The sequence below is a fragment of the Helicoverpa armigera genome, chromosome 18, assembly GCF_030705265.1.
Source record: "Helicoverpa armigera isolate CAAS_96S chromosome 18, ASM3070526v1, whole genome shotgun sequence".
In the NCBI taxonomy this organism is placed as follows: Eukaryota; Metazoa; Arthropoda; class Insecta; order Lepidoptera; family Noctuidae; genus Helicoverpa; species Helicoverpa armigera.
In genome coordinates, this window is record NC_087137.1 from 4,119,796 (window position 1) to 4,143,196 (window position 23,401).

Below are 23,401 nucleotides of genomic sequence, written 5' to 3' on the forward strand. Positions count from 1 at the left end.
GTTTCAACCCCAAACGGTTCGAAAATATAGTTTCCGACAAGGCCACTATATTTCCGCCGCTTGAGGTTCTCCGCAGCCGCAGCGGCAGCAGCAGCACAGCACGCAGAACTTGGAAGGTGTGATGGCGCAAGAGTATCGACACAGGTTGCGTCCCATACTAAAGGCCTACCCATCTTCCAAGGGAATAACGACATGCCGTCTGGTCTCTTACCGTCGTCGCGTGCCAGGCCGTTTGGTTCTAATACAGCTGGTACCCCGACGGCAACAAGAGCTCGACGGATAATGTCATTTATGTTTGCATGCCGCGCAATACGGCCCGCACTGCGGCTGCACGACAGGCCGTGGTGTCCGAGGCTGGTGACAGCCTCACCACAGTGGCAGCGATGAGGGGAGCAGCACGGTGCTCCTATACGTAAACAAGTAGCGAGGCGGAAAGTTGTATCGTCAAACATGGTGCCAATGTTTGACGACGGTAGTGCCTGAAGCCAAAGCCCGACTCCCATCTACCCACAGCCAGTAGGCGCGCTCGCTCAGCAGGAGTAATTGCCGTTTCTATCAAACTATTCCGGGTTACTCTGCAGAGCGGCTCATCCCACTGTCTTTGGGAAGACGGGTTGCTGGGTAAATTTTCGTTCGGGCAAGTAATTTTCCATGCATCCATAGCCTCGGCTAAATACGGCACCTCGAAATCAGCCAGTGTTGGAGTAAGAATATTCCTGGTTAATTTCTCGGTGCCGTGAACCGAGGATATGAATGCCGGTAAACTAATACTGGTAATTTTGCGGACGCCGAGACCTCCCATCCGGATGGGCAATGTGGCTTGTTGCCAGGCTCGGTCGTCCAGGGCCACATTGAGAATGGAGCTGAGGGTATGGCGGATAATTTTATCAATTGGGTCTAAAAGGTGGCTATGTTTAAAGAGATGAGAAGAACGGAGGTAATGTGTAAATTTAGGACCAAAACAGCAGTGTCGAATAATTGTGATGGCCGAATGCATTGATATTTTCTGTAGGCGTTCAGAAATATCGTTGAAATTATCAATTTTTTCCGAAATAAATGTAGAAAAAGATTGGTCTAAGATGGGAGCCCCAAGGAGGCGGAGAGACTGTTTATCTATAATTTTAATCTGTGGTGCTAATGATTGAAATTTGGATATTGTCATTTGTCTGTCAGTCGTGTCAGTAATAAATAATTCACATTTTGTACAATTTAGTTCTAAACCAATGGAATGAAATTTATGTTTTAAATGAATGAAATCCTGAAATACGGTCTCTACATCGCCTCCCAGGGTCCCATCATCTAGATACCAAACGTTGCCTCTTGCTGTCAGGTTGTAAATCCTACTTCAACCAATGTTTCGGTTTTCGGTTTTCGAACGGTATGTCAAAGGCAGCTGTCGTCTGACAATGTCAAAGTCCAATACAAATATTGACATTGTCAGATTTGTCAGTCAATCAGTCAATGTCAAATACGCCTCCCGTTTAGGAAAGTCGCGACGTAAACAAATTAAAAAATCCAACAGAATAATAAATAATTCGTGATAATAAACACAGATAATAGTGGATCATTTTGTTTATCGGCGATGGATAGTGCATTTGTAGTAAGACCACTTAAATATCGTGATTGATAAGCAAATGAGATATCAATGCGCTCTTCGGTGAGCTACATTCTGTCTCACGCGCCAGGCGAGTCGGTGATGTCGCACCCTGACTACTCGCAGCATGCCCAGCACCATGCGTGCCTGCTGGTGCTCGTCAAAGGCATCGGCGGCATGCTCAAGAACTTCAACAAGCTCTGGGAGAGAATACAAAGGGTCAATAATATTAAAGTAACTGGTAAGTGTCTAACGGCATTCAAGCCCGTTTATTTTTAGATTAGATTATTTGTATCACTAACTATATGAAAGTAAGAATACCAATAAAGACTTGTAATTGAGAAATTTACGCCATTACTCATTGGCTGTCATAAATTCTCAGAGTAATTAAATTGTCTTCGATGTAATACAAAGTATTCATATAAATCATTCGATTGTAGATTCTACTGGCCAAGTAAGAGATATATGGGTGAGATATGTCCGTGACTACCCAGTGGAAAACAATGATTGGGGTGACTTTCAAACTCACAGGTAATTATCATTTCACCTTTTGTTTTTTATTTTATTAATTTTCTATTGTCTTTACAATATGGGCATCATTCATCAAAAACAAAACATATACATAGGTACTAATTTCAAAATCTAATATTTAAAAAACCTGCTATAAAGAATAACTGCCACTGCAACCAATGACACATTAAAGGTGTTAATCAATTTCCTACTGTATGCTTATAAAAAAATGGCCAATTAGGTAACCAATTTCACCAATTGCTGTTGGGCAAATTGTTGGTAACAGCTATAAATATTAATGTCTTAATTTGCTAATGAGCTTACACTGTTTGTAAACATTATGAAATTAATATGCTTAATTAGGAAATAATAAAAATGATTTATTAGCTGTTACATGACTTTACATTTAATTTATTGAGTAGAATAATAAAATCAGTATTTACTGGATTAAAAACTATTTTGTATAATTTTTAACCAACCTTATAAGGCAGAAAAAGAAAACAATTATGAAATCAAAATAAAGTTTCATGTGACCTACTTACTGAATGATAATTATCATTCATTTGCCCTACTCTAGCTACTAATGCCTCGGGTCAATAGCCATTGCCAAATCATGATTATACATACACCAGAACTTCAAGCTACCATAATATACCAATTTAAATTAAAATCGATTTTCAACTTTATCTCCTATGTGTAAAGTTCAGTGTTGATTGGCAAAATTTTACATACTTTTATTAGCTTGATGTACTAGTGTCTGTACATAAGACAGTTTTTATTGAATGAAATAAAATAACAGGAAGGAAGTGTTCCTACACAATTTCCACATATTAGTGCCGCTTTAATTACCAGTAGTAATTAATAGTAATTATAGTTATAATTGTCAGTTTTATTCCCAGCCGCTACTTAAATTTTTACTTCCACTTTTTCAGGCGATTGCTAGGCCTCATAACACTGAGTAAGTTCACCAATCAAGTGGAGTTGAATGAAGTATGTAGGGTCCATGAGTCACTCAAAGTGAAGTACTCGAACACCCTTTTTGACTCCCGAGCCTTCATGTTTGGGCCGGTCAGCAATATGAAGAAACCGGAACAGGAACCTGAGACATACAGCTACTATGAAGAGGAAAGGCCTCTGAAAGATGGGATGAGTGATAGGTGAGGTATTTTGAATAGATACATAATACATATATTTATCTAGAGTAAATATAGGTGAAACTAGCCTGACGTTTCTTATTTGAAATTAAAAAAAAAATTGTTTGAGAGATAATTTTTAATTTGGTCAATTACTGCACAAGCATTTGGAACAATTGAATATTTATTAATACAGTTGATTAATGACCAGTCATTTTGTACATTATAGCTATTAATCTCAAATACATATCTTCAAATGAAAATGTTTATGATGAATAATACATCATATACATTTCTTTCTAGATAGTGGTTTCTAGATAGTTATCACTTGTACATTTAGCCATATTTATTGTCATATTGCAGAGCATCCATACCCAGTGAACAGGCAGACAGCCTATCCTCTTTAGAAAGCTTCCCCCAATCCACTTCTTCAAACTCCTCATATCCTCTTCAAGAAGAAAACTTCACAATACCCTCAAACTTCAAGACTCATGCCATGTTTCATGGTGAGAATGACCCGGTACCAGACCTGGAACAGAATGTGGCTGATCTCATCAACTCGCTGTTCTGGGTTGTGGAGTCCAAGAGGTTGGAAAGGTCTAAGGAGAAATTGGAGAAAGTGTCGTTACTGTTAGCGCCGTTTGAGAAGAAGGATTTTGTTGGTGAGTATACAGTGATATTCCTTGTTTTCAGAACTTGTAAAAAATAGTTTAACATATTATACTCTATAAAATATCTAAAATTCTTCTTCAGTGCAGCAGCAATGCAATTTTGTTGTTCCCTACAATATCTTATATGGTATGGTATATGTACTATGCGGGACTACATATACTAGATGTAAAAAAAATTATAAAGAGTTCATTGTTATTCAGAGTTCATTTTAACTTTTTATGCACTGGCAAATATATATTTTTTGCCAACCATCATCTTTTCTCCCTATTTATAACTCCAGGTCTCGACATGGAGTCCCGTAACAATAAGAAGCGTTGCATGGGCCGCGTTACAAAGAACCTGGCAGATCTGACGTTGCAGGCCGGCTTGGTGGCTGAAAGTCTGTGCTTGTACAACTCCTCCGCTGAACTATTGAAGACTGACTGGCTTTGGTTGGCTGCAGCTAAAGAAGGTAAACCACAAACCTTTTTTTAAAGTCACCATTAACCAACTTAGTCATTAACTTCTGTGTTCTTTTTGACAATTATCTGAAGGGCTGCAATGCAAGCCTATCATGCATTTAAAGTATATCTTCGTTTGTTCCAGGCCTGTGTACTGCCTCAGCAATACTACTATACCCGAACCTCCGCAATCCCACCCCTCTACACAGAAACGCGAGTCTCCAAGAGAACTCGCCCAACAAGGCGAAACAGCTATCCCTATTCCAACCAACGTCAGACGCCTTCAGAAAGTTAAAACTCACTTCATCTCCACTACGTACATCGAAAACTTCTAGTCCAGTCAACCCACCCAGTGAACTAACCCCCACTTCATCTGACAGTGTCGAAACTTCTTCTAGGCAGTCAGAGACTGATAATGCAGACTCCGAATCTCTGGCGTCTTCAAGCGATATTGAGTACCAAAGCCACAAGTCCTTCTTAGGCCCTGATCTCCCTTCTATTCCTCGGCAACCCCCTTCTCAGATCAACAATCAGTATTTGCTGAACGGTGAAGAAATTGCAGAGAGATACCGCGAAGCTATAATGGACTACAGTAAATATAAGAATGCTGGTGTGATTGAAACTGAAGCGTGTTTTAAAGCGGCCCGCATTGCTGTGGAGCAAGCCAATAGTTTGCACGCGTCCAGTTTCCTGCAAAACGTCATATTTATTAACTTGACTCTGAGTGAACAAGAGAAGATACAGCGGTTCGAAACCTTGGCGGAACTTTATAAGGAGATTGGTGAGTCAATAACACGACCAGAAAATACTTTGTCATCTTTTTCGTTGTCACGTACAGAAATTTTTCGCGCCACTAGGAGTGTAAATATTTCTGGTGTTAGTAGTAATGTTTAAAACCAAACGTTAAAGAACTATTCTAAAATAATTGTTATTTCCTCTTAAGGTTTCCACCGCAAGGCTGGTTTCTGCCAGCGCTTAGCCGCGACCCGCCAAGTCAGCCCGAACAACCCGAGCCCCGACTGGCAGAAGTGCTACTACCTGATGCTGCACAGCTTCCCAGGGTACAAGCTCAGCTTGGACCCCAACTATGTTATACAGTATCAAGTTGGTGAGTTATTTGTTATTTTAGGGGCACTTTGCGTTTATTTAGTTCCCTTTTGGATTACTCTAACCTTCTTTTAGCCATTTGAAGACAGCCCCTTTAACCTAAAAATAACACAACAACAACAAAATATTATATCATCAATACGAATTGCCTCCATCTAGGTTGGCCGGCCCTACAAATCCAGTTGCTCCAAGAGTTAGTGGTGGCCTCCCGTCGCATGGGACACCCGGCGCTGGCCACCAGACACATGACCTTCCTCCTGCAGACCATGTGGCCGCATCTCAGCAGGCAGGAGCATCGAGAACTCGCTATACAGTTGCAGGTAATATTGAAATTTAGCCGTGACCAATATTCTAGTTCGTTTGTTTAATAGATTTAGGAATTTGAAGTCCATTATGTAAACAAATCAATAGATACATAGTAAATTGGGAACGTCCGTCAACATGTAAGTGAAAACGAAATTAACCCCTTGGCTCCTGTAAAAAACTTGTTTTGAAGAATTTCTGAATGAAATCCAACCTATTTTTGTCACACATTAACTTCAGAATGCTCAATTTAATTTTGCAATTTTTCATTCTTTTCCTGGAGGTCAGGGATAGTACCGAAAAAATATTTTCAATTCATTGCCAAACGCTCATCTACCAATTTTAACATGTACAAAGTTACAAAGAAGACCTTATTCCCCAGGCGCTATCAGCCCAATGCGAAGGCGGTCCAGTCCCCCTAGTGCTAGAGACAGGGGAAGTCATTCCCCCCGCGAACCTCACCCACGTGCCACAATGCTCGTGGTTCAGCGCGAGGCCGCTGCCGCCGGCGCGGGCGCCGCACCTGAGGCAAGCCAAGCCTACACACGGACCCTTCATATTTACCCCGATACACTTTGGCAGTTTGGAAAGGAATGCGAAGAAGGATGAGGGGAAAATGGGTAAGAGTGGTGATGCTTTCTAATATGCAATCTGTTACGCAGCGTTAAACCGAGTTTTATATGTGTGACTGACGCTTTCCTGTTCTATTACTCATAGCTTTTAACTTTTGTGCACATATAAACAAAGGGTTTTTTATGTTTTTGAATTGAATGAGTCTATCTATCTTCCCGTTTACAAGACAATCACAAAATACCCATTTTTATATGAAATATTATTTTGTTTTCATTGCACTAATATGTGTAAGTAAATAAATAAATAAATATTTCACTCCATTTTCCAGAATACCTCTGGGTAGAAGACGACATATGCGAGGTCCAAATGAAGCTAACAAATCCTCTGCCATTTGAACTGAAAGTATCAAACATGAGGCTTCTAACATCAGGCGTAGTATTCGAGTCCCTACCCGAAACTATTATCCTTCCCCCCGACTCGCCCACAACTGTCAACCTTCACGGAACACCGAAGGAAGTGGGCGAGTTACAAATACTTGGATATTCAACCCATACCTTAGGTGTAAAGTCTAATTGTCGCCTGAAAAATATGCCTACTCCGCATAAATTTCCCGCTTCGTATACCATTGAGGTGATACCAAGTCTACCTACAATAACTATAGAGACGATTGTAACGCCCTCTGGTAACTCTAACGGGTTGAATATAGAAAATGTTGGCAGCACCACGAATATATCCCTGTTTAATGGCGAAAGTACGGACTGTTCGATCAATATTACGAATACGAGTAACGTGCCGATTGAACATCTTGAGTTGGCTATACAGGTAAGAACTTCGATTTTTTTCTCTTAGTATATTTCACTAACATAGTCAGAGATTGAGATTGCTGTCTGTTACTCAATCACGGTGAACGATTAAATATATTTAACACAACAAAACCATTTATTGCGGGAGAGCCTTACCTAAATATTTATCTAAATAGTTATGTTATTTAACCCTCAAATATTTTCTTCCAGTCAAACATGGACAGCCAGCTCCAATCAAAAGTGTTCCAATATTCAAACGAGGACATACAGTCTCTCCTACCCATCGCGCCAAACGCCACAGCTACAATAGCCATTAAATTGTACGGCGAGGCAGATTTCCTCGACCTGGGGGGAGTTGGAGGGGAGAATTTGTTCCCCAATAGCCTTAACTCGAATTACCCCTCAAGAGTGGGGTCCCCGGTACCAAATGCTCAGACTTCATTGCCTACACAAAGCTCTAATCCACACACGTCTTTGAGTAGTGGACTCATACCTAATAGGACTTCTGGAAGTTTCAGGTAATTTATATTCATGGAAATTAGTCTTTGTTGCTTGTGATTTAAAGTTGTTTTTACTTTGACCAGGTTTTCATGTATTGACTCTATATAATATTGTGTTTTAGATTTTCATGTATTGACTCTATATAATATTGTGTTTTAGATCAACAAACTCTCATACAACGAGTTGGTCTGCACCCATTTCTGTAATGTCACCTTCAAGAGGACGCCAAATAGAAACTCAGGTATTATATTTCTCATTAATGTATTTATAAATAAAATACAAATTAAACCTAATTAATTTATTGTTGTTTTTTCAGTTAATAATCAGGTATTCAGGCGGTGAAGGCAAAGATATGCATTGCCGTCAATCAACGCTTCAGATCAATTTGGAACTGCTGCCGAGCGTTTCTATAACTCACTGGGATGTTTTACCAGCAGAAATGTACGTACAACATATTAAGTAATCAAGCTACATATAATGTAATCTTTGGTTACATCCCAAGTGGCAACAAAATGTGTATTTATTTTTTGGCAGCACCAGATAAAGTGTCAACTATTTTAGTCAGTGTTACCATTAAAAAACGTCATAAACTACCATTTGAGGATAAAATTTCAACGTTATTTTGCAGTTTTTATTGCGATTCTTCTGCTAACAAAAAATACTTGATTATTATTATTATTTTATGTAAAACCAGTCCATCACAACTGTACCTGGTGCTGGACGTGACTAACCTGACGTCAGAGGAGATGGACTTCCACTACGCGCCGAGTAAACACATACTCATTGAGAGCAAGGAGTCCTGTCGTGTGCCCGTGCCTTTAGACCGCTGTCCTTTTAATACTACACCTAGCAAGACGACTGATGAAGGTAATTTTAATTAATATACAGTAGTAGAGTACAAATGTTTTATCTCATTAAAGCGGGGGAGCCGTACTTGTGTGTAAATGGAATATACCTATTCTGTTTATGTAATTGACTTTTTAACCGACTTCCCAAAAAGGAGGAGGTTATCAATTCGGCCGGTATGTTTTTTTTTTCTATGTATGTACATCGATTACTCCGAGGTTTATAGACCGATTTACGTGATTCTTTTTTTGTTCGACTCGGAATAGCTGCCAGTTGGTCCCATAGTCATCAGGTCAGGATTTGATGATGGAAACCCTGAGAAATCGAGGGCAACCTTCGAAAGTTGTAGGCATACATAGGGTAAAAACTTGACACTCAGGTGTACGCCTAAAAGCACTATTCAACAGTGAAGATTTGGAGCTGATCTGATGATGGAAACCAGAGAGGGTCAAGGGAACTCGACAACTGAATATGTAAACTACCTCGTGTTTGGGCTTAAATTATTTGTATTGACAAGACCTTTGCAACAGTGAAGGTTTGGAGCTGACCTGATGATGGCGACCAGAGAAAGTCGAGGGAACTCGACAACTGAATATGTAAACTACCTCGTGTTCGGGCTTAAATAATTTGTATTGACAAGACCTTTGCAACAGTGAAGGTTTGGGACTGACCTGATGATGGAGACCAGAGAAAGTCGAGGGAACTCGACAACTGAATATGTAAAATACCTCGTATTTGGACTTATATTCTTTGTATTCATGAGAACTTCCCACTTGTATGGATAGTGACAACTATTCGTATCACTGAAAAGCTTTAAATAAAAAACTTTTTTACAAAAAAATTAAACCGACTTCCCAAAACACTAAAAAGCAAAAAAAAACTATTTTTAGGTGCATCGGCCTAGAAGTCGGTGGCAAAATTAACTTAGTAACATCCATTAGACACCGACTTCTAGGCCGATGCACCTAAAAATAGTTTTTTTTTGCTTTTTTGAAGTCGTGTAAATGAAAAAAATAAAATAGATAACAAAGTACATGCATATCGTCTTTGTATGACTCTGTGATTAGGCCACTACTGAGCACTCCTGAGCGTGCAAAGAGAATATGTAATAGAATTCCAAGTCAAATATAAAATTATGTGTAGAGAGTAAAAAGACGACTACGAAAGGACATCCTTTTAAAATGAAGACACGCTTCCTTCTTGCGCTTTTTACTTTTTATTATTTTTATCTCTTTCTGTCTAAAAAACTTAGATTTTGCCTTTATGACTTCAACATCATCTAACTTTTACATACATCCACAGATCTCGTAGAATCCAAGTCAACGAACACAGGCACATCAACAAACAGCTTAGAGCTGATGTGTTCGGAGCACATCACGAACAACACAGCACTGCGCTGGCATCTCATGCAGTCCGACACTCAGGGCAAAGCCTCCGTGAAGGGCATCACCTTGTCGCAAGCCATGATGGACATTGTACGGATGTCGCCTTTGAATTGGGGTAACTATTATATTATCTAATCAATACAATGAACATATTCTTTAAAAATGAAGTTCAAAATCGATTAATGATTGTAGCAGCTTTGTTTTATGGCGTCTTTACCATGAAAGCCAGATTTACTTTGTCCACATCATCAACTTCTGTCCTTATTAATATTCTTCTAACTCGTTTCCTAAACAGAAGTAAGCGTAAACAGCCAATGCATAAAGCCGCAAGAGGAATACAACTGCACTGCCGGCGAGTGTCTGTCCCTCGGCGTGGCTGTGTGGAACCATCTGTCGCGACCTTTGCACAAGCTCTGTCTGTCAGTGCAGTTCTACCAGGATTATAACAATGGAGTGCTCAGCTACAAGCTTGACAACCGCGTCGCTACCGCCGGGAATAATAAGTATGTATACTTTACTGTGACGTCACATATTGTGGAGTATTGTATATAAAACTTGTTCGAATAAATTATTATTCATTCAAAAAATGTTGACTATAAATGCGTAAATAATTTCTGCCTGTGAATTATTGGGTAAAATATGGGTATTTGTGGAAATTGTAAGATGTTCTTGATTTTTAGACATTATACCGCAATACGCGTAATACGCATGTATGTATCAAGTCACGCAAGCCCGATAAGGTCACTAACAGCCTTATAACAACACATCAACTTACCAATCAATGTTATAAAATAATTTCTCTTCCTTTCATTTACAGAGTGGTACTCACAACGTTACCAGAATCAGCGAAAGCATACCACGAATGTACCGTGGTGTTCTTAACCCCTGGCGAATACAAGATCGACATTCAGTGCTCCACAACTGAACCTATATTAGACGAAGTTCCCCTCATAAAGGAAACTGATCACCCATCCATTATACAGCCGTGTGCCGGCGAAGTTAGTCACATTTGGCGGTTCATACCACCCGTAGCTATAAGCGTTACTGATTAAATATAACAGTTATTATTTATTGGACGTAGTTACGGACGTAAGAAATATTGAATATTAATTTTATCCGACTGCACCACTGCGCCAAATAGTCGTACAATAAAACATAGTGAAGTACATTTACTAAAAACTTATTTAATGCAGAGTATTATGTTTTGCTATATATTAGCGACAGTTGCTCAACCCGGACTGCTTAAACTAAATTGTAATAGGTGCATACATGCTAGACTTTTTTTTTAATTAATCGTGCTAACTTACGAAAGCTTTTTCGAACTGAAACTGTTAGTCTAAAAAGTATTATGTAGCTTTGGTAAATAATTACATTTTGTTAAGCTAATAAATAAAGCTTTAATGTTTAATATTAATTTGATACTTGCTCTAACGGGCTTATATCTGCTGTCGCTGGATATTGCAATAAAATCATTTCTAAAGCCTAAGCAAGTCTCAAGTTAAGAGTAACTACGTCTAATAGTATCTGTTAACTCTTTAAACTTATTTATGAATGTATTACTCTCTATTTAAAAAACTCATTTACTGTCAAAAAAATATAAATTTTCTATTATTTCATGACTCCCTTTTATTTCTATCCAACTTGTACAAGATATGTGTTTGCTGCAGTTCTCGTCAAATAAAATAACGTCATTATCGAAGTTAGCTACTACCTATAATAGTGAAGTACCTAAGAAGTGATCATAATCTCATCAACAAAAGCGCAATTCAGAATTTTATTAGGGTGGGTGTTTGTGTGTGGAAGAAGAAAGGCAACAGTTCAGGTTGTATGATTAGCCAACACGACTTAAGAACTTTTTGCTTAAAAGCGCAAAACTGGCAACAAGTTGCGAAAAAAATACGAGATCGCCATTAGAATTAAAAATAAAAGAGATTGTATTCTTAAATTAACATAGAGCATCGCTTTAAGTTTTAGTTAAACTGCCAGACTTGATTTTATTGATCACATTTTTATTTACAAATAGATTTTTTTGTTAAAGAGCTCATATTCTATATATAATCTATTGTTATCATTATAATTAATTAATGTCTTATTTATTTTTTTATTCTTCAAACATAAATAATATCAACAAGAGTTGGTAGCACTGCTGAGTTGCCATTAGAGATTGTAATGTCTGTCAGTGTCAATTGATAATCTGTCACTTCCGTCACTTCAAGTCACTTGTGTGTATTCAAGAAATTTGAAGAAATCACAGTTTCATCGCAAATCGCTGTTTTTATTTTTGGTAGAACAGTGCTATTAACGATTACCTTCGAAGTTATTTGAATTAATACCTCAAGATCATCCACTGATATGCCGATGGCTGTGTCAGCGACTCATTGCGTCATTGAAAATTGCCGAACAACGATACTGAATAAACCGCCGGGAGTTTCGTTTCATTCGTAAGTTTAAATATCTCAAGCACTATACAATTTAAGTACATCACTTATCATGTAAACAAAATGTAAATAATGTAGTTCTGGATACCCACAAACCCTGTATTGTTCTACAGATGCCCATCAAGCAATGAATTGAGAAAACGATGGCTGAGAGTTTTAAAAAATAAGTGTACTATGCTGGACTGGTACAGGAGCCAGATATGCTCAAAACATTTCGAATCCAAATGCTTTGATTCTAATAAAAAACTGAAGGAAAATGCTGTACCAACTATTTTTGCACCTGTTTTCCCAAGAATTGCGCCGAAGCCTCCAGTCAAAGTAAGTGTAACTATTATTAACTTTTAGATTATTATTAACATAGAATCTGAAGCCTCTGTGTTATTATACAATGCACATATTATTTATAAGTAGGCACTGGTCTGTTTCTAGTACCTAAGTATAAGTATCTACAGGAATGAATTTTATCCAGTGCGCAAACTTTGTCAACTTATACTTAAATAAGTTTTATAGATACGTATATTTTTATTTTGTCGTGCTTTAGTACGAAAAAGAAAAGTTATTGATATCAAATGATATTTGTTTTGTAACTGATTGTACGGTCATAGTCGTCGTAGTAGTCACGGCGGCAACGCGAAACAGGTTTACTGACGCTAGTGCTGCTCCAAGCGCGTAAGAATAGTTGGTATCCATATTTTGCTGATTTCAGGGCGGACAAAATAATGAAAAAATTTTTTTTACTGATGATGCAGATATGTTCTGTTAACGTTTCTGGTTCACCAGTTTTTTTTGTGCACTGCTTTAAATTAATTCCTGTATATTATGCATAATTTTATATGTTTAGTCACAGAATAAAAACTCGAAAGTAGACACAGTAAATACACCATCAAGCAAAACAACTACCAAAGAGAAACCATCACATTCACAAAAAGATAAAAAGGAGTTGACTAATAAAAACAAAAAAACTGGGTTTATATCCCGTGTCCCTTGGAAGTATGAGGCAGAGCCACAATATGTAAGTTTACAGAAATGCTCTCACTGTTAGCATTTACTATTCATGAGTGTGAACTTTACTTTTGTCATTAATGTTACCTAATAAACATAGTTCTTAGTATGTCAACTAGTTAGTTAACCACCCTTACCTATTGTTATTTGCAACATAATTTGTGTCATTTATTTTCCATTTTGAGCAGTTTATGTGCATTGCATGGAGCTTACAGTGTGTACATAGGCTAAAACAGTGGTTCTTAACCGGTGGTCCGCGGACCACTGGTGGTCCCTGGAGGCATTCCAAGTGGTCCGCGAAGCTTAGCTTTGACGACGTTGCTATACGTTATCTAACTTAATTTTTATCGACTTGTAATTGCGAGCGGGGGTTTTCGCATGGACGTACATATATCGGGTGTGTCGTACCTAGTCCCCCCATTCATGAAAATGTATGTTTGGGCTACATTTTACGTAATTTTGGTTTTGAGTCTCAAAAAATAATTAAAATTTCACGCTCGCTTCGCTCGCGTATTCAGAAACCGTATGCCCTTACCTTTGCATTTGTCAACAAACAAAAAGTTAAGTACGTTTGGGCTAAATTTTACGTAATATTTGGTTGAAGGCCGATAAAAATTTCGCGCTCGCTTCGCTCGCGTATTCAGAAACTATACATATTTTGGCATTTGTCAACAAACAAAAAGTTAAGTACGTTTGGGCTAAATTCTACGTAATATTTGGTTTAAGTCCGATAAATTTTCGCGCTCGCTTCGCTCGCGTATTCAGAAACTATATGCCCTTATTTTTGCATTTCTCAACAAATAAAAAGTTAAGTACGTTTGGGCTACATTTTACGTAATATTTGGTTTAAGACCAATAAAAATTTCGCGCTCGCTTCGCTCGCGCATTGGAAACTACATAGGCAAGTTTTTCTTTAATTGCATTTGCACACAACTGCCGACATGCGTTTAGCTTTGAGTAGAACTGACCTAAAAATTCAGATATTTTTTTTGATACATAATAAAGAAATGAGTGCTAATTTAGGTAAACCGATGAGGTGGTCCCCGGCAAGACAAACTTTAGTAAAGTGGTCCCTCATGTCAAAAAGGTTAAGAACCACTGGGCTAAAACCTAAGCAGCATTAGGTTTGAACAACTTTAGAGCATTATTGTGTATTTATTCTGTGATGTAGTTCATACAATGTAATGTCATATTAAAATATGTATTCAGCATGTGTCAGGGAAAGTTCTTTTCATTTATATTTCCTATTTGTTTCCAGGGTGTGGAGTTGCCAAGATCCCGAGTAGACAGATTATTGAACAAGCTCAGTCAAGCTGAACTAACAGCCAACATAAAGACCAACATGAGCAAACTGAAGGAGCCCTCTGACCTGGACCTGTATGTTACTGATGACCTCAGATGTCGCCCCGAGGCTCCGAAAGAAGCAGCTCTTTGGCTCATGATTAAAAAGCAAGAAAATTTAAACAACAGGCTCATGGATCTGGTTGTTCAAACTAAGAAACATGTGGAAATCCTTCAGAATCATTCAGAGACAGCCAAGACTTCTAAACTAGAGAATGAGCAAACCATTGAGTCTCTCAAGTATGTAGTGAAATGTCTTCAAGAGAAACATGCCACACTTGAAGAACAAATTGAAATCCTGACATGTGTTGAATCCAGATAGTCTCATGAATAAATTATTCTTCTAGAATGTAATGACCAAATACTGTTAATAGTGTTTTTTTTTTAATTTAAGCAATTTATTTTCACTTACTAAGCTAAATTAAACAGATTTTAAAATAATAATGGTTTTATTTGAAAATTAAATATACATACACAGTTATGAATAAAATTAAATATAAATTAAAATATATTCAATGGTGATTGAATACATTCAGTCTCATTTGTAAGAGGATCATGATTATTTATTAAATTAATTATAAGTATTGACAATAAATAAACATTTCGCTACTTTGTATTTACTTATTATTTACGCCTCAATTGTTTTTCCAAAATTTCTCTTAATTTTAATTTCTTATTTGTCTTATCAGTCAGTGGTCTTCCAAGGGGAATTATTTCCATTTGTTGCAAACGTCGCCTAAACCTTTGGTAGAATTCTAAAACGTTTGGGTCAGCCCACACGTGACGCGAATCAAAGTCTAGAACCCTGAGAGTATCTAGACTTTGGGCTCTGCTTAAGGCTACATAGGCTTGGCCAGCCTCGAATATTTTGGACAATGACATTTCCACACAATCTAATGTCAAACCCTGAGATTTGTGTATAGAAAATGCCCAAGCCAGATTCAAAGGCACTTGTCTGCGACAAAGCAAAGTTCCATTGGAGTTTTTTACAAACCAGCGTTCAGTTCTTGCTGTATACTCTTTTTTATTTTTAAATCTTACGACAGGGAAGCCTTCCTCAAATCTCACGACTACCCCTCTAGCCCCGTTTACTAAGCCTGCATTTACATTAATATTTTTTAGCAGCATCACTTGAGCTCCTATTTTTAGCAGAAGTTTTGCAGGAGCAATAGTCTGCATGTCAAGTTGTTTTGTAGCATTATCACTGTCTTGTGAAGAGAAGAGTTTTTCTTCACCATCTAAATCATTCAATTTGGATTCATTTATCATTTTGGAGTCATTAGTATGAGAACACAACCTTGTTGCCAAAATGCCATCACTCTCAATTTTCTGTCTTGATGTTCCAGTAAGGCGGTCACTAATTTCTTTGGTAACTCTACCAATCCTAATACTGTTCAGAATGGAAATAAATTCAGAATCTTTTTGTCTATGAACTTGCTTCAGTTCAAAACAAAGTTCTATACATTTATCCCAGCAGGGCGACTGGAAGCAAAATCTTTTGCCTGTCTTGGCTTTATCGACAACAGGAGGTAACTGCAGAAAATCACCACACAGTATAAGTTGTATTCCACCAAAGGGTTTGTCATTTTTCCTAACATGTCTTGCTACTGCTTCCAATTTCTGTAAACAAAATAAAATGTATTTATTGAAATGAGCATATGTTTGAAATGACATTGAAAAGTTGATATCTAATAATATGAGGTACGCACATACACATACAAAAAACTAGATTTACCTCAAAAAACCCTCCATCCACCATGGATATTTCATCTATAATGAGATGTTTACATTTCCTCCACTTCTGTGCCACTAACGGTAACTTCATGGCTTTCTCACAGAGATGTTCTAAGGTGCCGCTGCCATCTCCGATTCCAGCAAACGCATGGAGAGTTGTACCACCTGAAACCAATAAGTTAATTAACATTTGAACAGTGCTTAAATTGCACAAAACAGTACAGAATAGGAGTATTTTAATGTAACATACCAACATGGCAAGCAGCTACACCAGTTGAAGCAGTAGGTACAGTGACATCTGGTGGTAAGGCTGCCACAATTCTCTTCAGGAGAAAACTCTTGCCTGTCCCTGCAGATCCAGTAAAAAATATGTTTTTCCCTCCGAGGCAGGCCTCCAACACTCTCTGCTGCTCCGGATTCAATGAACTTGTAGTGGTCAGTGGTGATGGGGAGTATAACTTCTTAGGAGCAGGGCCGCGAGCTCCGTCCTCCATTTTACGCTTCTTTGAAGGAGGAGAAGGAGTTGTCAGAGTAGACTTAGGAATGTTTTTCTTAGCATTATTAACGTCAGCTACTGTGATTGGACTTATTTCTTCAAAAGCTTGAGCTTTCCCACTCAATAGCTTAGACCTCATAGTTTGTTTTGAAGGTGTCGTGTTGGCACCTTTTTCTTTATCTCCAGTCATTTTAATAAATATTGTTCTCAAAAAGCCCACGAGGTTAGTTGGCGGTGCATTCGATATGAACAAAGTGCAACCAGCATCTTGAAATTTAACGCTAGCCTTGCCTTCTGCCATGAATTTTTTGAACACGTTTATTCCTTTCAATGCTAGTCTGATAGCTGCATGTTTCTCACTTGTAATTTCCATAAACATTTCACGAAATTCATTTCGTATCAATCGAAGTGAAGCAGTTTTATAGCTTACTTTCCTTGTCACAGAACCTTGAGTAATCCATTCCAGAGTCACCGCACAACTTAAAAACGAATCTCCACCCTCCATTGTAATATTTGCTGCGCTTTTAATACATAAATTAATATTATTGATGCAAGTAAAACAAAAGGCGCGTAACGAAAAACTTCCTAAACAAACTTCACTGACAGTAAGATGACAGTTGATTTGAACTTTTGACAGAGAGTGTCATTGTGTCATTGCACTGCAGTGCAGTGTACCAACATTCAGAAAAATTAAGGTAGTTTGGGTACTTGTCTTTTTATATAGTAGACACAAAAAACTAGTTAAATCTCTACCTTTAGTTAAATGAAAGTGAAATGTTTTTTGGTATTTTTGACAAATTATATTTATAATTACATAGTGGAGAAATTGTGGTACCACTACCACTATAAGCAGAATGTTTATTGCGTTTTTCTTCCCAAGAACCTACTGACTTTTTCTCCAAAAATACTTTGGCCTTCCGTGCAGAGTTAAATCTCTGCATGTCGATTCTATTGCATTGCAAACCGCTACAAGAATTACCGAACCGAATCAAGTTGAATATTCAGATGTTTCAAGAGCATCTATTTAGTGTCAGTCTTTTCAGTTAGTTTATTAAGATTTTTAAAGCGGTTTTGTAAATAATATACATTATGTATATGTATTATCTTATTAGTTTCGTGCATTATTTTTCATATTCTAATAATAATGCACGAAACTATCATAAAGGAAGGCAGACCAATATAATATACCTACCTTACTTGATAAACCCGTGGTGCTCATTAAATTGATTCGTTTTATATTTAGCTAAACAAGACAACTGTCAATGACGATCGTAAAATAATTTTGAAAGATAAACAAAATATTCAATTTAGGTACTGGATAATGTAATGTAAACAAGTCATCATCCTCCGAGCCTTTTTCCCAACTATGTTGGGGTCGGCTTCCAGTCTAACCGGATTCAGCTGAGTACCAGTGCTTTACAAGAAGCGACTGCCTATCTGACCTCCTCAACCCAGTTACCCGGGCAACCCGATACCCCTTGGTTAGACTGGTGTCAGACTTACTGGCTTCTGACTACCCGTAACGACTGCCAAGGATGTTCAATGACAGCCGGGACCTACAGTTTAACGTGCCATCCGAAACACAGCCAATGGTGTCTAAGATATACTTAGAAAGTACATACAAACTTAGAAAAGTTGCATTGGTACTTGCCTGACCTGGGATCGAACCCGCGCCCTCATACTTGACAGGTTAGTTATGTAAACAAGTCACAATCTGAATAAATACGGACATTAAAAAAAAACATTTATCTACATTCATAATCTTGGTATCAAAATGAATAGGCTGGGTAGGTACGTGCTGAAGGGTTTTTTTTAAGAGTTACCTACTGCTGCTCTGAAAAGGACATAGAGTGGAATGGAATGAGACAGAAGTCTACCCACAGTCGGAATACTGGGAGGAGAGCATAAGTTTTTGATGATTTTCTACCTACCTTGAACTTAGATTAAAATTTGACCATAATATTAGTCTATGCCATAAGATAATATAGGTACTTTAGCGTGATTAAAAAGAAATAAATTAAACCTTGTTATAGTTGTTTCTGCTGCTTAGGTAGGTACCTACTCTACTCTCCATGAGGGTATGCAACAAGAGTTCCTATAAGAAAAGAAAAACGATTCAATGGACACAATTTTCTTTTCTAGTTAGAATAAAAAAAAATAACATTCCAATTAGTTTAGGTATATAATATACCAATAGGAATTATTGCATTTTCCGTCCATTTACTTATTTATGTACCCACACATTGTTATAGAACCCAATCCAACTATACGAATATATTCAATGTGGATTCTGTATTTTTACTGTCGGTACTTATAAAATAAAAAGAAAATATGCCTCCAGCCTACTGTATTCATTGGCAAATCCGCCACTGATATACCTACATTGAGGCCACTGTGCAGAAATCGGTTCATCCTGCCTGACATGACGCAACCGCGTAGCAGACGCCCGCCGCCGCCGCCCGACAAGAGAATTTCATTACACATGCTATATTTCAAAAGCCTACTGTGACATTAACCATTGCTCGATGCCAAGCGATATGAGGTCATCAGTCAATCTCTTTGTAGTTTCGCTGAATTACACTGCACTTCACTTTCCACAGTTGCTAACTATGCGATCTTAAATCTTAGCTCATAAGAATCAAAGTTCCAAATCAACCTATTGGCACAGTACCTAAGAGTCTTCGTTTTACTGAAAATATTGAGACGTTCTTGATCTTATGGCGTAGTTAATAAATTATATGCAGTTATTATAACGGCTTCGCAAGTTACCTACTGGTTTAAAAGTGGCTGGTCATTAAGGATGTTTAGTATAGATTTGGTCCCTAAATAATGCGTATTAAAATAAAATGATGCGTCGATATCGCGTGGTACTGAACACTGAGACAGTGGCGATACTTTAATGCCAACGGAAGCCGCCACTAAACGTATCAACGCCATTAAAATTCAAAGTAAACATGATGATTTTCGCAATCATTTCAAAATATTTACCGCTGATAGAAATAAAGCCAAAAGGCATCTCCGTCTCGTTAAAGATGATGATAAAAGTTTATGCTTACCTACGTATTGAAAATTCAACTTTCTCAGAAGAATGGTTATTAGAAAATTTTATTTGTATTTTAGTAGTCATAAGTTGACGTAAGCCATAAAATGCCGATAAAAAGTAGTTTTATGGTCTATTTCTCATACATAATAATTAAAATGTTACGGTCCAATTCTGTCCATGGGGTCTTAGGCCAAACCAAAAGTAGGTAGGACTTCCGTCTGGGTGGGACAAATTCAGAGAAAAATTTGCAAACATGTAGGTATGATATTTGTCGAGTTCGAATTAAAAAAAAACATTGTAAGAATTATTATAATTTGGGAAGAATTTAACCAAAGGCCTGTCCTGCCTGACCTGCCTGTATAAGTAATGTAGGGAAATGATGGACCATACAGAAACGTAGCCTGTCTGTACAGCGCATCATTTCACAACTATAAAACAGACATTAAACATAGGCAGCTTTTAGTTCGTCCGCGGCTGACAGCATGACATGACATGCACAAGGAATCGATACAGGAAACAAGCCGCTCGCATATAACCCAGAATTAGCAATGTCCCCGTCACATCTGCCGACAAACGGCCACGTCGTAAACGGAACTGTATTACGAAAATTGTTTTAGCTAATGCGTCTGTTATTATAACACCTTTCCACGCGGAGCAAATAACATTTTATGGAATAGCAACACATACATACATTTCATTCATACATATTTGCTTTCGAAGTTCCAGTCACTTCAGCTTCGAGATAGATTTGTGTTTTTGGAGATCTATAGAATATTTATTTTGTCCTCCGTGGAGAAAATAGATAAATCGATTAACTTTATTTAACCACCTGATTAAGTTCATTGTCGGGCAAGTTATGTATTAGGTATCTAACAGCCAGTTTCTTCATCAAAAGTTAAAGCTAAAGTAAAAGTCAAAGTAATGTCTAAAGTTAAAGTAACGGTCAAATTCAATTTTTCTATTAGTTTTGCTGTCACTTTAGCCTTGAAAAAACGAATTTGACCGTAACTTTTACTTTAGACATTACTTTAACTTTTGATGAAGAAACTGGCCGTTAGTCGCACATTATTAAGCATAGGTAGTCAACTGCGCCGACTTTTTTGAAAGATGTGTAGACATTAGCCAAACTGACTGTGATAAATTCATAGTCGCATACCTACATGACAGTCTAATCAGCAAAATATACTACTAATCAGACATTTTTTTAAATGTTGGCCTACAACTAAAACATTTAAAACGCATTCGTAAACTAGACATATCTATTTACATAAATCATTTGTATAATTGAAAAAATAAATTCTGGCTTCATAAGACACTCCGATTCCACAACAGAAATGAAATGTTTATTTACGATAGTAAAACAAAAACGCGATGTTTAGATTTGTTCATGTGTAATTAGTTGGCAGGGTTCCGAGTAGGTAGGAATGCACGGGGTTGCGTTACAGGCATATGCTGGAACAAAACAATTCGTGTGAAAGCCGGACAATGCCGGGGTGTTGTACGGTTAGCCACATATTGCCGTCTTCATTATGCACGGGGTATTTTATAATATCGCAGCTTTATGTTACTTTTGGGAACCAAAGCCCTAGGACCTAGGTATTAGGAGGGACCATCAGGGGGGTATCAAGTATTGATATAAAGATGACATTAAAATAACACCAAGTCATTCACAAATTAAAAGCACAACTTATTGAATAACATTTAAGATGTCTTAGCAAATCTAGGGAACAGAAAATCTAAATTCTAATCTTGCAATTCCTGAAGAATGAGAATCCTAGCTGCATAGGTACTAGCAAAATGATCTTTCTGAAAACACTATAGTTATACAATAAAAACATGATTTTATTATTTATAAGAATTGTCCTGAATGCGCGTGAGTTTGGAGTCGTTACCGAGGGCGGCGGGCGGCGGCGACGCGAAGAGATCGCCACACATGCGACGCATCTGTGCGCTGGAGGTGTACCCTTCCAACCTTAGCCATAGTGCAGCTCGTTTTAATTTTAATAATTTGTTCTAGAATATTTCGAACATTTATACGGATGTTGAGAGCTCACTGGCTTCTTTGAAGATCCAATTTATAAGTAACAGTCAACATATTTTTTGGGGTAATCTTTTTGGAACGTTAGAACAAAAAAAAATACGAAATTGAATTCTAAGATATACATAGGTAGATACCTACCTCCTTACCTAAATATTGTGTGGGTTAGCCTATTGTTTATGTCGCAGGTGTTCACACAATGTGTTAAGATCATTAGAGGATTAGCAAAACACAATAATAAAAGTTCTCGAAGTCTGAACTTTGCTAAATACCCAAGCCGGCTAAAGTTTGACAATGAAACAATGACATTTAGTCAAGTTCCAACTAGTTAGCAATACCTAACCATTTATCCGATGCAGGTGTGCAACGACGATTAAAGATGAATTTGCCGAATTTCGCACTAACAGACAATGGGCTCGTTATCAGCGTGCGCAGGTACTGCTGAAACTAGACTATAGATCGGGCACACGTGTGACGTATTTTCTTCTAAGCGCAGCTGTGGAGGCCTCCACAGATGTTTTATGGCGCTGAACATTTCCAAGACGCTTTATTATTTATTACGATATTGCCGTTTAGAGCCTAATCTTCGTTTTTATTATCCAGAGAAACAATGGTCATCACTGGCCAGTACTATTTTTGGCATACGGTCTGCAGATGGGGTAACTCCGCGTGGGAAAGAATTATTTTCACTTTATTGTTATTACCTACTTGTAATTTAGTCGGCTCCGGCTGACATGTTTCCTAGTTACAAAATTCCCAGTCTCAAGAAAAAACATGAATCGTTATGTAAAGAAAACTATTGATGTTGTACAATTAATTTATTGACCGGAGGCAAATGGTGTGATACGGATTATTGTAATACCTATTGTATTTTCTAGATTTAGGACCTGAGTGAGCTCATTCATACTAAGTGTTTTGCATGGATTCACCGCAATCAGTTTTCAAATTAACGGATCTCTGTGAAACTTTTCAGTGCGCACGCGGCCCCACCTGAGCGCCGCAAGTTTTCCCACAAGTGTTTACCACTCAAGTACTCTCTTCGTTATCTAAAGCAGGTGTCACTTACCAACAAAAAAAACGTAGAAAATAAACCACAGCGTCACCACAGCCGTAAAACTCTTAACTAAATAAACTCGCGAACGCGTTAATCTGCTTTAGTTAAAACATCTGTAGCCGGCAACTAGGGGATGACGTTCTATCATTATCCTGAATTAAGGGATGATGAATAAGGTAGGATTTAGGTACCTATCTGTATAAATATAAAACTTTTACACAGGTATCACGCGTATAATATCAATACAATGAGGCTTAGCTAATCCTAAGGTAGATTAGGTACCTACCTACCTGATTTGCAACTGAATTATTAAATCCGATTAAATACAAGCATTAAGTCAGATGTTGCAGCTTTATTCTATTCCTAGGACTACAATGAACATTATTAG

General features: G+C 37.7%; 2 protein-coding genes across 2 annotated transcripts; one reads left to right on the plus strand and one right to left on the minus strand.

Moving 5' to 3' along the window:
- The first annotated feature begins 1,436 nt into the window (after positions 1 to 1,436).
- On the plus strand, positions 1,437 to 11,483 carry Brun (brunelleschi). Its single transcript, XM_021333451.3, has 17 exons — positions 1,437 to 1,835; positions 2,035 to 2,125; positions 3,037 to 3,261; positions 3,601 to 3,899; positions 4,190 to 4,360; positions 4,495 to 5,130; positions 5,293 to 5,457; positions 5,616 to 5,776; positions 6,142 to 6,379; positions 6,661 to 7,154; positions 7,346 to 7,653; positions 7,796 to 7,877; positions 7,953 to 8,077; positions 8,331 to 8,503; positions 9,785 to 9,982; positions 10,163 to 10,370; positions 10,685 to 11,483. Exons 1-17 carry the CDS (start codon positions 1,646 to 1,648, stop codon positions 10,917 to 10,919), a joined length of 3,999 nt encoding a protein of 1,332 aa, XP_021189126.3. The 5' UTR covers positions 1,437 to 1,645; the 3' UTR covers positions 10,920 to 11,483.
- A 3,687-nt stretch (positions 11,484 to 15,170) lies between these two features.
- On the minus strand, positions 15,171 to 17,505 carry LOC110375385 (ATP-dependent DNA helicase PIF1). Its single transcript, XM_021333464.3, has 3 exons — positions 16,633 to 17,505; positions 16,384 to 16,547; positions 15,171 to 16,268 (listed from the first exon to the last, which is right to left on the minus strand). Exons 1-3 carry the CDS (start codon positions 17,381 to 17,383, stop codon positions 15,273 to 15,275), a joined length of 1,911 nt encoding a protein of 636 aa, XP_021189139.3. The 5' UTR covers positions 17,384 to 17,505; the 3' UTR covers positions 15,171 to 15,272.
- Between the last annotated feature and the right edge of the window lie 5,896 nt (positions 17,506 to 23,401).